At 43.2% G+C, this 15,249-nt stretch overlaps 1 protein-coding gene across 9 annotated transcripts in view; it reads left to right on the top strand.

Annotated features, from left to right (window-relative positions):
• The window catches only part of LOC142582194 (neuropathy target esterase sws-like), a 198,602-nt gene that overhangs the window by 62,544 nt on the left and 120,809 nt on the right, over positions 1-15,249 (top strand). For all 9 annotated transcript variants that reach the window (XR_012828395.1, XR_012828394.1, XM_075691623.1 and 6 more), the window contains exons 15-18: positions 2,992-3,127; positions 6,368-6,487; positions 8,231-8,280; positions 9,533-9,596. Coding sequence is in view for 7 of the 9 variants with exons in the window: in XM_075691623.1 (XP_075547738.1) it covers positions 2,992-3,127; positions 6,368-6,487; positions 8,231-8,280; positions 9,533-9,596 (370 nt within the window). In the remaining 2 variants the exon portion in view is untranslated. The remainder of the gene's footprint in view (positions 1-2,991; positions 3,128-6,367; positions 6,488-8,230; positions 8,281-9,532; positions 9,597-15,249) is intronic.

The raw sequence follows: 15,249 nt of genomic DNA, 5'->3' as shown, positions 1-15,249 counted from the left end.
AATCTGTGCCTTGTTACAATAGCAGGCATTTCACCTAGGTTGCTCAAAATTCTTCAGTGCCCTGATGTTGTTTAAAAAAATGCACAAAAGCATTAAGAGCATTATCTGCTGTGTCATGTGTAAGGCTAGTTCTTGCATTCGTGGGCAGTATTCTTGCCTAGGAGGCACATCAAGGAGCTCCTCAATTATTGTTTCTGTGGTGTCAGCCTGGCAGGTTTCCATGTCATTCTCGATGCTAATGCAGGCATTGTGTCCACAGAAACATAATTCGTTTTACATGTAGGAAGCAAATTATGACGGTGAGCAGAATCACCTCTTCCAAGTCTGCTGATGCGGGCCTCTTGTTGAGCTGAGTAGCAGACGTCATTGGTGGCTGCTGAAGTTTGGCTTCACCTCATAACAGATTGACATTAAGTGAATTTTTTTTATATTGTGTCTATGGGAAACCAGCTAAATGTTCACAGGTGGTTCCTAATATCCAAAACTTCGCATTTACTAGTTTCGTCTTAATGGGATATATACAAGAAATAAAAATAAATATGGATTTGGCACTAAATGAGCTGCTCCGAGGTACCTGTCAAACTATTATGTGCAGATGAGAAATGCATTCTCCTTGGTAGCATACATTATTTTAATAGGATGTGTTACTTTCTAATGCCCGGTGCAGGCATTGTAAGGTATATTTAAGTAACTTTTAATAGTAGGTTGTAGGTAGAGTTAACTGAAATCTAATGGGAAATGTTGGAAGCAGCATGCTTTTGTCTACTACATTTCATTTATCGGGAACAAACAGCACTCAGATTACATTTTTTCTTAGCTTTGGCAGTTTTGTTGTTCCTGCAGTGGTTGTAACCTTGCCGATAGTTTTAATTTTACTTCTTAACAAGAAGTAAAACATTTAATATGGTTGACCATGCTGACAGAAATATGTAGTGTGCCGCCTCATCACTGGTGATCACCATAACTTGCACTTATTCAGATCATTCAGCACTTCTTGTTGCAGCATTTGTACCATATTAAAGCCCATAATTAATTAGAGTGGGGTAGGCTGGCAGGCTAGTTGATATTATATCATGAAAAAAAGATCACAGTCTTTGAGACATGATTGTCGACAAAGAGAAGCCACACAAAGGCAACTTTATCCATTTGTCTCAAATACTGTTATTGTAGCTTCTTGAAGGAATGACATTCAATCATCATCTTTTTTGATCCTAGATCTTGTACCACTGTACGTTTCTCAGGTGGTGGCTACACTTCCATAACATCATAATGTTCACCAGATAGTGTCTGGCTTTTTGTGGATCGCTCAACAGTTGGAGGTTCTGAAGAAGGTCCGCCACAACTGTTATTTTTTTTTTGATGAATGCATATTGGCAGGAGCTTGAAAAAGAAATGGTCAGAAAATTTGTACCAGTCCTTATTCGGTCACTGAGATCCTTCTGTTTGCGTATTGCAGTCTCAGTAGTCATTTCAGCCTTGATGGCTTATTGAAATAGTAGCGAGTGTATGTATAATGTGCTTAATCCACAAATTTAGTATCACCTCACTTAAAATTGCTCCAACTTAACTTAGATGTGTCCACTTGGCATTGCATTTTGTCAGCATTTTGTCTACCCCTAATGTTCAGTGGCCTGTTGAGACTGTTGATGGGAATTTAGCCCTTGCTGTTCTGGTCATGCTCAGTGCAGCTGCGAGAGTGAGCGCAGAGGAGACCTCTCTGGGTCACAACGTATGGTATGCACACTTTTTCTCTCATGCAATGGCCCCTTTGGGAATCGTTTCAACTTGAGCTCACCTATCGTGTCTCACACCTGTACTTAGAGCATAACTTGCACTGCTGCTTTTCGAACACCTTGCCGAAAAGCCTTGCATAGTGCTACTGCTAAAAGTAGTCCTACTGCTAAAAAGCCTTAGCCACGCAATGTTTGACTTAGCCACGCAATGTTTGACCTCAAGAGTGAGGGGCCAAGGGCTTGATTACTATCAACACTGACTCAATGGAACAGATCACTGGACTTTCTGGAGCAGAGCAACTGCTCTGCTCCAGAAACTGAGTGATAACCTGGTCATTAACTTGTCCACCTGTGTTATCAATGGGATCAGTCAGCCTTGAACAGTGCATAAAAAGTGGCATAGAATTGAGCAACAGAAAATGCAACGCTATACCAACCCTGCTGTGGCGGAAAGGGTACAGGAGCAGGCAAATGCTCGCACAAAGGTCATGGGGTGTGCCAGAATGTTCACAGAACAAGTACCCAAATCTGTGCATAGTCCATCTTAGCCACATATTTAATACATTTAAATCACAGCATTTCCAAGCATAATTTCCTACATCATTATAGTCTCCTGTGCCAAATTGACCTGGAATACTGACTCTCCTTATTTAAAACTGAATGTTCAGAAATAAGTTCACCTTACTTTTTTTGTTCCACTTCTAACAGAAAATTCTGAATCTGAATGGTATCTCCAATAAGCACATAAGTGCACATTGTCAGTGTTTGTCACTGTTTACTTCGAGCTCCGTCTGAGTTTGAGATGTCACTTGCCGAAGCTGAATTTGATATTGTTTTACTGGATATGCTGCTGCCTTGGTGAATGTGGCAACATAAAGTTTTAATTATTGGCAATTGAACTTGACTTGACCACTCATCACTTTGGAATAGTAACCATGCTTCTATAAAATATTTTGATAGAAGTGAAGTGACCTGTATTATCCTCCTCAGGTGCCCTGCAATAAAATATTTGTCAAATATATTGAACAATGTAACAATGGGTTATTGCAAAAAGGTTCTGTATGGATTTATCACCCAAATTAGTGTACTCTGGCAGTTAAGAAAAAAATGTGACACTGAATAACACTCCAAGCCCCAAGGAATATTTGTTGCATAATACTGTGATAGTCACATTTTTGTCTGCCTAATTTACCGGCATATTTTATGTATGGTACTCTTTCCTCATGCCTTGTGTGCAGCTTGCTTCTGTCATTTGCAGGATTCTGCGCATGAACCCCACAGCGGTGTTGTTCATGGCACGGTCTGTGATTGAACGGCTATCACCTTTCGTGCGCCAGATTGACTTTGCCTTGGAGTGGGTCTACATTGAGTCTGGCCGAGCTGTATATAGGCAAGTTCCTTTTTATGGCCACTTTTATATAAACATTACCTGCTCAATGGTCTGAACTATCTATAAAAAATGACATATTTCACTGGTTATCTCCAATCTTTGAGTAATAGAAGACATGTGGAAGAGCTTAAAGGCCAACTGTAATGGAATTTCAGACCACATAAAGAGCATATTTTTAGGTTGTGTAGATATAGCGCGACCTCCATGCAAAATTTCACATTTGAAATATGAGTGGATGCATCTTGAAAGGCTCACAAGAATGTACATTTTTAATACTAAAACTGAAAAATCACTGCCATTACTGCTCACCGAAACTGACGCATGACTCAGAATGTGCAGCTCCTCGGCCTGACCTTCAAAATTAGGCACCATCTGCAGTCACTTGTGCTGCACTGAAAGATCTGAGGCGACGTGCTGGGACTTATGTCATATCCGCAAATCACCCGTGCACTCATTGTATGCTTAAGTGTTATTTACAGGCCTTTAGTAAGAAAAATGAGACAATTACCAGCTCTCTGGCTTTCCCAGGATTACTTCAGCAGTATAAAATACTCATTTATTAGCCGAAGTGAAATTTTTTTGCAGTTGGCCTTTGCAGGTTAACTCCGGCGATTTTTTGAGGTCAGCGGATCTCAATGAAATTTGCTGAGTGCATTCTTGTGCACATTTCCATCATTTTTTAATAACATCAGGATTGAGAGTTACACATATTCTTTATAAGTGAATTTCGTTAATTCCCTCGAACCACCTGCCATGCTTAATCCTCAGTTACTGGCCACATTATGTTATGATGTAAAAGGCGGCATGTGCGGAGCATACTGGGAATGAATGGCAGACACAGGGGCCAAGGAGTGAGGTAGTGATAGGGTGATAGTGTTTGGCGAGAGAAGTTGCTGTTGTGAAAAGTTACATACTGTGTGGACAGGCAAGAGATGGGTGGCAAGTAGTGTTGTGTTGTTGGCTACGCTAACTTCAGTCCTTGGCATCTGCATACACAGTTTGAGCCAATGTCGAGTGCATTCAGCTGACGTTAAGCTATCACAGTCGCTGAGGTTATCCTTCTACTACTGGCAGATCTAAGCCACTCACCTAAAGCTAATTAAGCCATTAGGATGAAGAAAACTGCTTTTGTTGCTCAGTTTTGACCATACAAATTTGAAATAAAGCATCCTTCATTTCATACAGTCCACACAAAAAAAGTTAAAATCAACGACATGGTACACTATCAACATTCGTATGTTGCCATTCTCGAATGCTGCCACTCGCACTCGCCGGCACTTCCGTAAGTTAGATGTGACTATGCACATACTTGTATTTTTACATACTGTTGTGCTAACTCATTACTTACCGAGATGCACTGTTTGCCTCCTATCCCAAGTGGGCAGCAAGCGAAGGCCCCTTCGATACAGCAGCATAAACAACTGCCTGTTCAGCTGCCAACAATGGTATCAACATTCAATGGTATATCAATGGTATCAGCATTTCCGTGAGAAAACTATGCATTCTTAAAATGAATGATCATGTGTGGAAAATCCTAATCTATGTCTACATTATGAAACGCATTAATTGTGTGCATGAAAAGGCTATGAAGAATGATAAGAAGACAGCATAACAATGCTCCCATACTATGGTCTCCCGCTTGCTGTTTTCGAAGGTCTGTGGTCGCTCCCGTCAGCGGGACTCAGAGTGATGCAACAGTATTTACATACTGAAAATCCGTGTGTTTTGCTATGTTCAGACATAATTTGATGTTACTGATGCGCAGCTAGCATTATATTTCAAGAGAACGGCGAGTGATCACTGTACCTGCCAATGTAAACAAATGCACTGGTCGGTGCTTTGGACTGTTAGCAGCATTCTTCCGGGATACAAGTGCAGAAAGCAGTGCTCCACAACATCCTATAGTGAGCATGCGAAACGCTTTCATGAGAAGGGGTAAAACACCTAAAATAGCAAGCAGCACGTATAAAATCAGTGGTTAGGGCTGCCCTTCCAGTCTTTATGTTGCAGTGCAGTATTTTGCTCATGGGCACTGGATTTGTTGGAATCGTAGCTGACACTGTCACCCAAAGGTCCGGCACAGTCAGGAATCAGCTGTGTGTCTGCTCTTCGCTGCTTTTGTTCTCCACGCGGGTGAGACCGACATGCCTTCCACGCCTTCCCTGTTGGTTTGCCGCTTGTGACGTCACACAAATAGGTTTGCTTGGCAGCTTGGTCAGGTTTCGGTTTTGTTTTTGTGCTTCTTTGCTTAGCTAAAATTATTTTCGAATTTGCAGAACAATTCTACTATGAAACGCATGAGAAGGGTGTCTCGGAACCTCAAAATTTTATTATCTTGACGTGGTCAAATAATCACCGGAGTTGCCCTTTAAGGGAATCAGTCTTGCACAATTTTATTGCAATAGGAATTATAGTACAACTCCAGGCTAATTTCAGCTGTCAGCATTGGTATAAAGTTCCATACAATGTCCAAGCGCAGTAACGTCCTCTTGCACCCCACATGCCGTATGCTGTAGGTGCGAGGGAAAGGGTTGGAGGGTAAGCCAAGAGTGATAACGGCTTGATGCGCACTGTCTTCCCACTTGCCCAATGTTTGGGGGGGGGGGGGGATTAATATAATCAAGCGTGCGTCAACTGGAGGAGAGGGGCAGGTGAGCGCCCAGCTGAATGCAGCTCCACGTGTCCTATCTTGGAGGTTATCTGTGGCAGGTGCAAAGCATAGCCAAGCCGAGATGGCTTGTGGCTTCGTGTGTTGGCATTCCTCATGTTGGAGGGGATGTAATCAAGTTTTGGAGACTAATTGAAACAAGAAGCTTCACGAAGCATACGCATGCCACCGCTGCGACTCTTCATCACGCCAGCATTGTGACAGCGAGTGTTTGTGGTCATTGAGATCTGTTCATGTTTGCCTCTGTGCACGTGACACCACGCATATTAATTTAATTAGTAAGTGAATGTTTACTGTAATTTATACTACCAATAAAACTATTACTTCTACATCGTGTAATTGTCTACTTTGCTATCACTATCAGTGCTTTACCTTTTGGTCAAAACTCGAATTTCTTTATTGTGTTTCAAGTATATTATTTTAAATCTGTTGTTGAGTTGAAATTACTGTAGAGAGTTGAGTATTAAAAAGGTTCTCAGTTACATTGTCTTGTTGCTTTGTTAATGTTTTGTTTGGTGCTTCAGCATGCATAATTAGTTTTAGCACTTTTATGTTCTTACATTCCTGTGCAGGCAGGACGACAAGGCTGAGTCTACAGCCATTGTGCTCAGTGGACGTCTCCGTTCTGTGCTGACGAGGGCTGATGGCAAACGGGAAATGGTGGGGGAGTACGGCCGAGGGGACCTTGTTGGAGTAGTATGTGTGCTGACTACTTGTTTAATCCTGGTTTACTTATAGTTAACAATTGTAAACTTATTTTTCATATGCTTGCTTTGCATGAATAATTGGTAATCATATCCTTCGAAAAGCTGCAGTGTCAGGGGAAATTTATTCCTCAAAATAAAAAGAAATGTTTGCTTGTAGGGTTTCTTTTTTTGGGGGGATTGTAATTTTTTAACCCTTTGAGGGTCACATTTTTTTTATTGCAGGTTTAAATTCTTCAGAGCTTCAAAGAACAATCCTTCACTTCTTCAAAGAACAGGCAAATAATTTTTTAGGTGGCAATAAAGTGACAATATTTTTAACGTGTACATTTTTAAACATGGTTTATTGTTGAATACTTAGATAAACTACCATAATTAATATTGTACAAATGTTATATTCACACAACCTACTTTTATGCTATAAATAAGATTGACACAACTAGGGCCGGTATTTTGAAAATTTCCATTTCATTTTCCATAGTTAATCATGTGTCGCCCTGAGAGTGCCATCCCAGCAAAGACAGCGGTGTGGCAGCCTATGATCTATGTCGAAACTTATTACGGAAGGCCAGAAGAATGGAAAATCACATGGATCATTGGAGAATATGGCCCCAGGGAAGCGTGGCCATAGCAAAATTGAGGCACGCCATGTGAGCTGCCCGTAAGCAAGCTCAGTGGTGCGCACATGTCAGAAAAGTAAAGCAAAGGAGAAACTTGCAGTACTCAAATGTTAGATTGCCAGGCTATATTCTATCAGTCCTCACACGCATCATGAAAATTGATGCATGCGCGGCAGTATTGCTGACTTGTACAAGCGCCTGCCTCTAAACTAAGTACTAATTGCACACCTGTTGAAGAGCCATGCACGCAAGCATATTGTGGCAGTTCTTTGAGTGATAATAAACAAGGTAAAAATCATAAAACGAGAATGTCGATTATAAAGTGTGTAAGCAGGGGCATCAGCATGTGGAAGTAAGCTAGGGGAAGTAGGAACACTCCTAAGCTAGCTCGGTGGTAGACGTTATAGGGCAGAGTGAAAAAACCAGTTTTGACAGAAGCCAAGAGGCAGCAGCACAAGAAAAATTTTTTCTATTAGTCACAAAAGGTTGCACCACCTCCACAGCAATTTTAGAAGGTGCTTCATTCTGAAAGGCATGTTTTTATCAAGCATTCGGTCACACCTATACATGTACAGCCATGACCATTTGGGATTTATGTCCACCGTGGTGGTGGCCCTCGAAAAAATAAAGAATAGGAAAGCATGGTCAGTAGACTAATTGCATCAAGCCTGGTCTTTACAGTGCATATTTTTCCAGGCTGATGTTAAACAAGGGTAATTGTTCCAAGTAAATGGCTCGTTAAAATTCATCTACTTAAATTTTTCGGTCTAGGTACTGTATGCAGTGTTGGAGGGAAGACACTTATCGCAGTTTCATTAATTTTGCAAACACTTGTGGTGTGTGCTTCAAATTCATTCTATCTGTTGGCAGTGTTTGGTTTTTATCTGACTCATTATATGCTTCAGCAGTTTGCAGGCCTGGTTCTAGTGTAAGAGGCAGTAAGATGCTAATGTTAGTCCCAAATGTCATTAAGCATTAGTAAATGAGGACAAGTTTTCAATCTGATGTGTTTTTTTTTTTTTGAGTGATATTAACTCGTTAGCTCTGTAGAGGTTGCATCAGCACTGAATTATATTGCCTAGGTTACTGGGTTAATGAACGTCCCTTTCCTTCAGGTGGAGCTCCTAACTGGAGCCAAGAGGGCAACTACTGTCATGGCAGTAAGGTGAGTGAAACTTAATGAAGGTTACTAAAGTTTTAAAAAACTGCAGAACAAATCAAGTGATCACAGATTCATCATTACCCCTGTTATGTACTTAATATGCTACTGTTGACTGACTACATGGTTTTAGCTAGCAGGCTAATGTCAAATGTGAACTATGTCAATGCCCTGTCCTCTTGATGTGTTTGCACTTGGCAGCAATGCCTGCTCTAAATATTATGAAACAGCAGTAGTAAATATACAGATAGTCAAGGGGGTTTGTGAATCATTTGCATCAAGAAATGAAAATGTCTTCTTGAAAAAAAGTAAAGACATTTAGCAAGCTTTAATGAATCTGCACTGCAAAAACCTTAAGACAAAATTTAACAGGCAGTCACTAAGATAAGTACCATAATAATGTTATCATCTGTGAACACCAAAATGTTCAAACATTGCTTTAGTTATTCAGGTTGAAATTTGCAGCATTGCTTGTCAACCATTTTATTGCGATAACGACATATGGACACTCCATCTCACACATGCCATATATGCAGGCAAGTGGGGAGGCAGTGCAAAGGGGAGGGAGGGGGGCGGCTTCAACTTCACGAACAAGTGTGTACTTTGTACAGTCACGCGCACCGTATCTTGGTACACACTGTGTGCTTGCCGCACTTGCTCACACCAGCGTTTTGACAGCGAGTGTCCGCACTCATAGAGTGTGATGTGTTCGTGTTTGCTCGTGCACGCTGACTCCATATGCTTGTTAGTTCAGTTAGTAAGTGAATGTTTCCAAGTTTCTATGGCCGATAAAACTACTATCCTTACTTCGTATAGCTGTGCACTAATTTGCTATTGCCATCAATGCTTCACCTTGTGGATGAAACTGCAGCTTATTTTCCCATGTCTCTAAACTCTGCTACATGAAGCCCGCCTTTCTAGTTTTTGCTTCTTCCGTTTCTTTTCTTTTTTTTTTTTGCATGTGAGTTGGATGGTGGGTGTTACATTAATTAACCAAATAGATGCATTCAACCTCTCTAATTGTTTCTTCTGTGCCTCTGAAATTTTACTGAGAAGTAGATGGGCTGCTTTGTCATACATGCCCTCTGTGACATTTAAGCATCGGAACCATTTGTAGGGCAGGGAAGGGGTCAACCCTTGGGGTCAACCAAAGTTTTATGTACTTGGAAAAAATCTGCTTTGTAATTCGAACATGTAAGCTTTTTTTTTTTTTTCATGCGGGAATCTTCTTTCATCTATTTTTTTCCTGTGTTGACAGGGATACCGAGCTGGCTAAACTTCCAGAGGGACTTTTGAACGTTATCAAGATCAAGTACCCCGTGGTAAGCTAATGTTGCATTCTGTGTCACTTTGGTTAAGTACATGCATGCTATTGCCCTGCAATCCATACTTCTTTCACGAGTTGACTACTTGAATAATTATTCCCCACCATAGTTGTGCAGTGACTATGGCATTCTGCTGCTGAGCGCAAGGTCACAAATTTGATTCCCAGCCGCGGGGACCGTATCTTGGCAGGGACAAAATGCAAAAATGCTCATGTACTTAGGTTTAGGTGCATGTTAAAGAACCCCAGCTGGTGAAAATTAATCGGAAACCCTCCACTACAGTGTCCCCCATAATCCACTGTGCAGTTTAGAATCATATGGTGCCCGGGACATGTAGTAACCACGGGGAACAACAGAGTAGACAGTGCAGCTAGAGCTATGACTCACGGAGCGAGTGTTCCCCAGTCCAGACACCCTCCTCCCTACACAGGCGACGCACACCCCTCGGGATATCCTAGAACACCAGCGTTGCAAAAGACAGCACCACCCTGTGCTACACCCTCAGTTAGGTGTAGGGAAAGCGTATTAGTGGCACCACCTGCAGGCAAATACGTACCTGCATACGTGGGTACTTGTCCTTGGTGCGGAGGCCATCCAACTTTCACCCACATTACGTGGGAATGTGAGCTCAGGCCACCCAAAATTAATACGCCTCACATTCTGGGGCAAAAGTTCAGAACGGAGCATTGGGAGACCTGGCTCGCCAGCGAGAAAAAGGAGGCCCAAGAGGTACTCCTCGACCAAGCACAGTGGGCTGCTGTGGCCAGTGAAGCCCTGGACTCGGGGCCCGACCCACCTGCTTCCACAACCCTTTCCTTATACAATAAACGTTTTTCAATTCAATTAATTCGGTACATTTAAGGCCAAATTCAACAAAATTTCACATGGGCTGAATTGATTGTAAATGCATAGCATATGCTATCAAAGTATTTAATGAAGGGAAAATGAGACATCCATCCAAATGTAGCTAAGTGCTACAAAGGAAACCCAACGGGTTCCTGTAAAGAAAAGCTTCACAGTAGAAGAAAAATTTGTCCTGGTCCGGGACTCGAACCCGGGACCACTGCCTTTCTGGGGCAGCCGCTCTACCATCTGAGCTAACCAGGCAGCTAGCAGACGGCAGGCGAAGTCGAATTTATCAACAACTCAGAAGCAAAAGAAAGAGTTTGGCGTAATAGTTGTGCGGAAACCCGCAAGGTAGAGAGAAGTGATCAATAAGGGAAAATGATACATCCACCCAAACGTAGCTAAGGGCTACGAAGGTACTACAGCAAAACCTCGTTAAACCGTACCCTCTTAAACAGTAGTTTCATTTTTAAGGTATTAAAGTCAAATTCCCGAGTCAGCGGCCATTGAACATAATGTGTTTTGTATCCGCATAAACCATACCAGCTTATTGCATACGTATCGGTTAGCACATAGTGTTTCCACTTTTCGTCGCGCAAACACGGCGGTGCGTCGTCTTCATCGGGCGGCCCGGCAGAACAACAAGCCTCAGAGATCAGCACAACGGTCTCCAAGTGCTCTGTGCGTTTGCGCGTGAAGCCACATCAACATCAACCTCATTTCGGCACCGTGCCAGAGAGCGTTGTGGCATCGTGCAAGTGAGAACTCGCGTCATGCCGCAACTCGGATAAAAAAGACGCCGGGTGCTCCGCATAGAAGAAAAATTAGACATTGTTCGTGCTATCGAACGTTACATGAAAAGTTGGCGCTGGCACGCGACATGGGTCTACTGTTGACTACTGTGTGTGGCACTTGGAATGCGAAGAAGTTGCTCTGCAGCGCTGCTGCGACCGCGAAGAGATGTCGGCTACAAGGTTTGACTTTTCGCCATCGTTGCCTCTGTTGTTGCCGAAGAGTCGCCTGGCGACAGTGATAAGGACGACACAGAAAGCGACAGCACGGGCAATTCAGGCCCAACAGTGGCAGAAGCTGCGCATTACATAGGCCTCATGAATGCAATCAGCGCGACGAGAACAGCACCTGCAATGCGCCTGTGCATGGAGAATATGCAACGCCAACGAGGAATCTGCCATGCGAGTGTTTGCTGAGAAGAGGGGGCTGGCTGAAAAGTTGACTCACAGCTTTAGCAAGTTTGAGGTCGCTGTCGTCGCTGCTAGGCATGAAATGAAAATAACGCGTTTGTCGCCCGAATTAAATAAGTACTGCATGTTTTTTCGCCTTTCATCGCACTGTCTCCGAGTTCCGTTTTTGACAGGTAAGTGGGCAATATGCTATTTTGGTTAAAGGGACACTAAAGGTTACTATTAAGTCAACGTGGACTGTTGAAATACCATCACAGAAACCTCGAAACGCTTGTTTCGTGCCAAGGAGAGACTTATTTTAAGAGAAAATGCGTTCTGAAGCGTCCGCGTACCTCTACTGCAGTTCAAATCGCCCGCCCTCCGATCGAGGAGTACTGACATCATGGTCTCATAGTGACGTTGCGCCATCGGTGAGTAGAACGGCGTCCGCAGACGGCGCTACGGCTTTTCTGCGCAAAACGCGAACGCGCGGCCAGAAACAGAGCCAAGACAGAGCCGACAGCAGAGCGAAAGCGGGAGTATGGTGGCTAGCGGAAGGAGAAACGAATTACGTCCCACATTACGTCCCACGGCACACGGAGAGTCCGTTTTCGTTAAACTATAGGCTGCGGCGAGCTCGCAGCGTGGTCGGCGTGGTCTATGAGAAGCGACGAGCCTTTTCGCACTCGCAACAGGGCATAAAAATGTGCGAATCGACGCAAAACTCGGCCTAGAAACGTGCTTCGCCACAGCCAGGGCTCAATACGACCCAAGCTGGCACAACCCAGATGTCGTTTCCCGCACCGCCACCAGGCGCCGCTACTATACCTCAAACTCCAGCGCAAGACGCCCATAAGCTGGTACTTCATTCTATGACGCTAACTTCGACGCTCGTCGCAATGGACCCTGACACCGACAGATTGGCTTGCGATGGTGGGCTCAACTTCAGCGATTTGAGCACCGACGAGCGCGACCTGCTGCTGAGGGCTCGCACTGCCGGCGTCGTTGCGTACTACGACGGCGACCTCGACACCGGCTCTCTGGAGCGGGAAAGCAACGAGGGCTTCCCACGACATCACATGGACGTGGCATTCTCACTGCTTGTTCCAAATGAAAGTTTCGCGAGCCAGCAGAACCCTCACAGCACGACGCGATAACGAAACTACTGAAACTCCAAAGCGTGCGCGGCGCAGAGTCGAGCGCGCAGAGTCGAGCGCGCCGAGTCGTGCGAAAACGAAACCTTTCGAACACCCATATTACTGAAGGGTAACGTCAAAATGTTATTTTTTCTTAGAATCGAATAGACGTAGACAAGTAGCATTTTTTTCCGTCTTAAAATCGAATGAAATGATATTTTTAATACGAGTAGTTGAGTATTAGTAACACAAATTATGAGGAGTCCTTTCGTCATCGGGCTAGTACCGGAATGTCGCTGGGGGGTCTCAAATCGTGTCATGCATTTACCTCAATTTCTCGGTTACTAAAGCTCTGTTCGCGATTATATTGACGCCTTAGACGTTCTAGAGCATTGCTCTACCACTTTAACTTGAGTTTCTGGTAACCTTTAGTGTCCCTTTACGCAGTACTACCATTTAGTACAAACTTTTTCCGAGCGCCGGCCAAATACGGTTTAACGAGGTTTCACTGTACTACTAAGTACTACTCCACCTTGCGGGTTTCCACAGAACTATTACGTCACTATCAAAGTGTGTGTGTGTGTGTGTGTGCGTGCGTGCGTGTGTGTGTGTGTGTGTGTGTGTGTGTGTGTGTGTGTGTGTGTGTGTGTGTGTGTGTGTGTGTGTGTGTGTGTTTGTGTGTGTGTGTGAACAAGAAGAAAGGGAACTGAGGGGCCAAATATTTATTATTCATACCATAAGAAGCCAACAAAGACAACATATGGGAAATTACTTGTACTTACTAATTGAATTAAAGGAATGATGAGTTAATGGAAAGAAAAGTAGATTAAAAAACAACTGGCTTCCCCTCTGTTGTCCTTGGCTCCTTATGATATACAGTTAAACCTCAATATAATGAACGTCAATATAGCGAAATTCGCAATATAACAAAGTATTTAAAGGGACACTAAAGGCAAATACTAAGTCAATGTGGACTGTTTAAATACCTTTCCAGAAACCATGCAACGCTTGTTTCGTGCCGAGAAAAGACTTAGTTTACGAGAAAAATGTTTCTGAAGGGTCCGAATACCTTTTCCGAAATTCAAATCTCCCACCACCCAAGGGGAATGGTGACGTTGCATACGGCATCACCACCCTTTGCTGCCGTCGGTGAGTAAAACGGCGCCTGACAGACAGCGGCACCGAACCAAGACAGTGCGGCGAATTCGCCGCTGCAGCTGCGTTTTGGTCAAGTGGTGTATACTGTTCGGGCATCCCGCAACATCACCTGGAAGTTGAATTCTCTGCTACTTGCAGTTTGTGCGAGTTTTGCGAGCCAGCAAAACCAGTGCAGCACTATGTGATCAGAAAAGTACTGAAATGCAAAAGCATGGGCGGCACAGAGTCGAGTGAAAACGAAACCTTTCGACTGCCTGCATAGTGGTCAACGCTAATTTCAATGAGTTCTTTTTTCTAAACATGAAATGGAACTGGGCAAGTAGCATTCTATTTCATCTTACAATACGAGTATGTTTTGTGCAATGAGTAGTTGAGTCCTAGTGACAGAATTTAACTGAGGAGTGCTTTCGTCATCAGGCAAGTGCTTGAATGTCCCTGGGGAGTCTCTAATCATGTCCTGCATTTACCTCGATTTCTCAATTATTTAGGCTCTGTTCTGCGATAATATTGATTGATGCCTTAGAGATTGTCGAGCAGTAATCTATCACTTTAGCTTGACTTAGTATTTGCCTTTAGTGTCCGTTTAACTTTTCATAACCTCTCGTACGTAGAACACCATGTATTTAGAACCTAATTATAACAATGTGTGTTTGAAGGCGATTTCAATATAATGAAATCTCGCTTCCACCACAAAGGAATGCCGAGACAATAAGTGGAAATTTCCACAGATGCAGATGGTCAAATGATTGAATTACAAGCGGCTGCTTGCAAGCGCATCTCCCAAATCGCGCACCACGTGATGAGAGCAACTGCCGAAATGGAGCCGCATAATGTTCTGTATACAGGGTGTCCCAGCTAACTTAGTCAGAGTTAAAAAATATGCAAATGCCTCGTAGCTGGACAGAACAAAGGTAATGTTGTTTGCCGTCGCTTGGAGGTGCACACAATTTTGTTAATCCCACCTAATTAGATAATTATGCTTAATTAATCAACTTCTCAAATATTGTAATTAGATTAAATGTGTCAATTAGAACGTTGCAGAGCGACATGAAAAACTCCCGATACAGCTTTCTGTTCCTCAATACATGCTATATAAAAGTGTTTTTCCAAGCGTGAAAGAAGCCTGTGAATACACACAAAGTGCCTCGAGCAGCCAGTCGCGCTGCACTTTTGCGTGCATTTGCAGGCTTCTTTCACGCTCGGAAAAACACTTCTATGAAGAACGTATTGATCAACAAACAGAAAGCTGTAGTGAGGAGTCTTTCATGTTGCTCTACAATTTCCTCATTGACACTTTTCATCTAATTATAATGGATGGATGTCTCTCTC

Source organism: Dermacentor variabilis, chromosome 1 (assembly GCF_050947875.1).
Source record: "Dermacentor variabilis isolate Ectoservices chromosome 1, ASM5094787v1, whole genome shotgun sequence".
Taxonomy (NCBI): domain Eukaryota; kingdom Metazoa; phylum Arthropoda; class Arachnida; order Ixodida; family Ixodidae; genus Dermacentor; species Dermacentor variabilis.
Note: the sequence above shows the minus strand (reverse complement) of the source record. Positions and strands in the feature narration are given on the sequence as shown.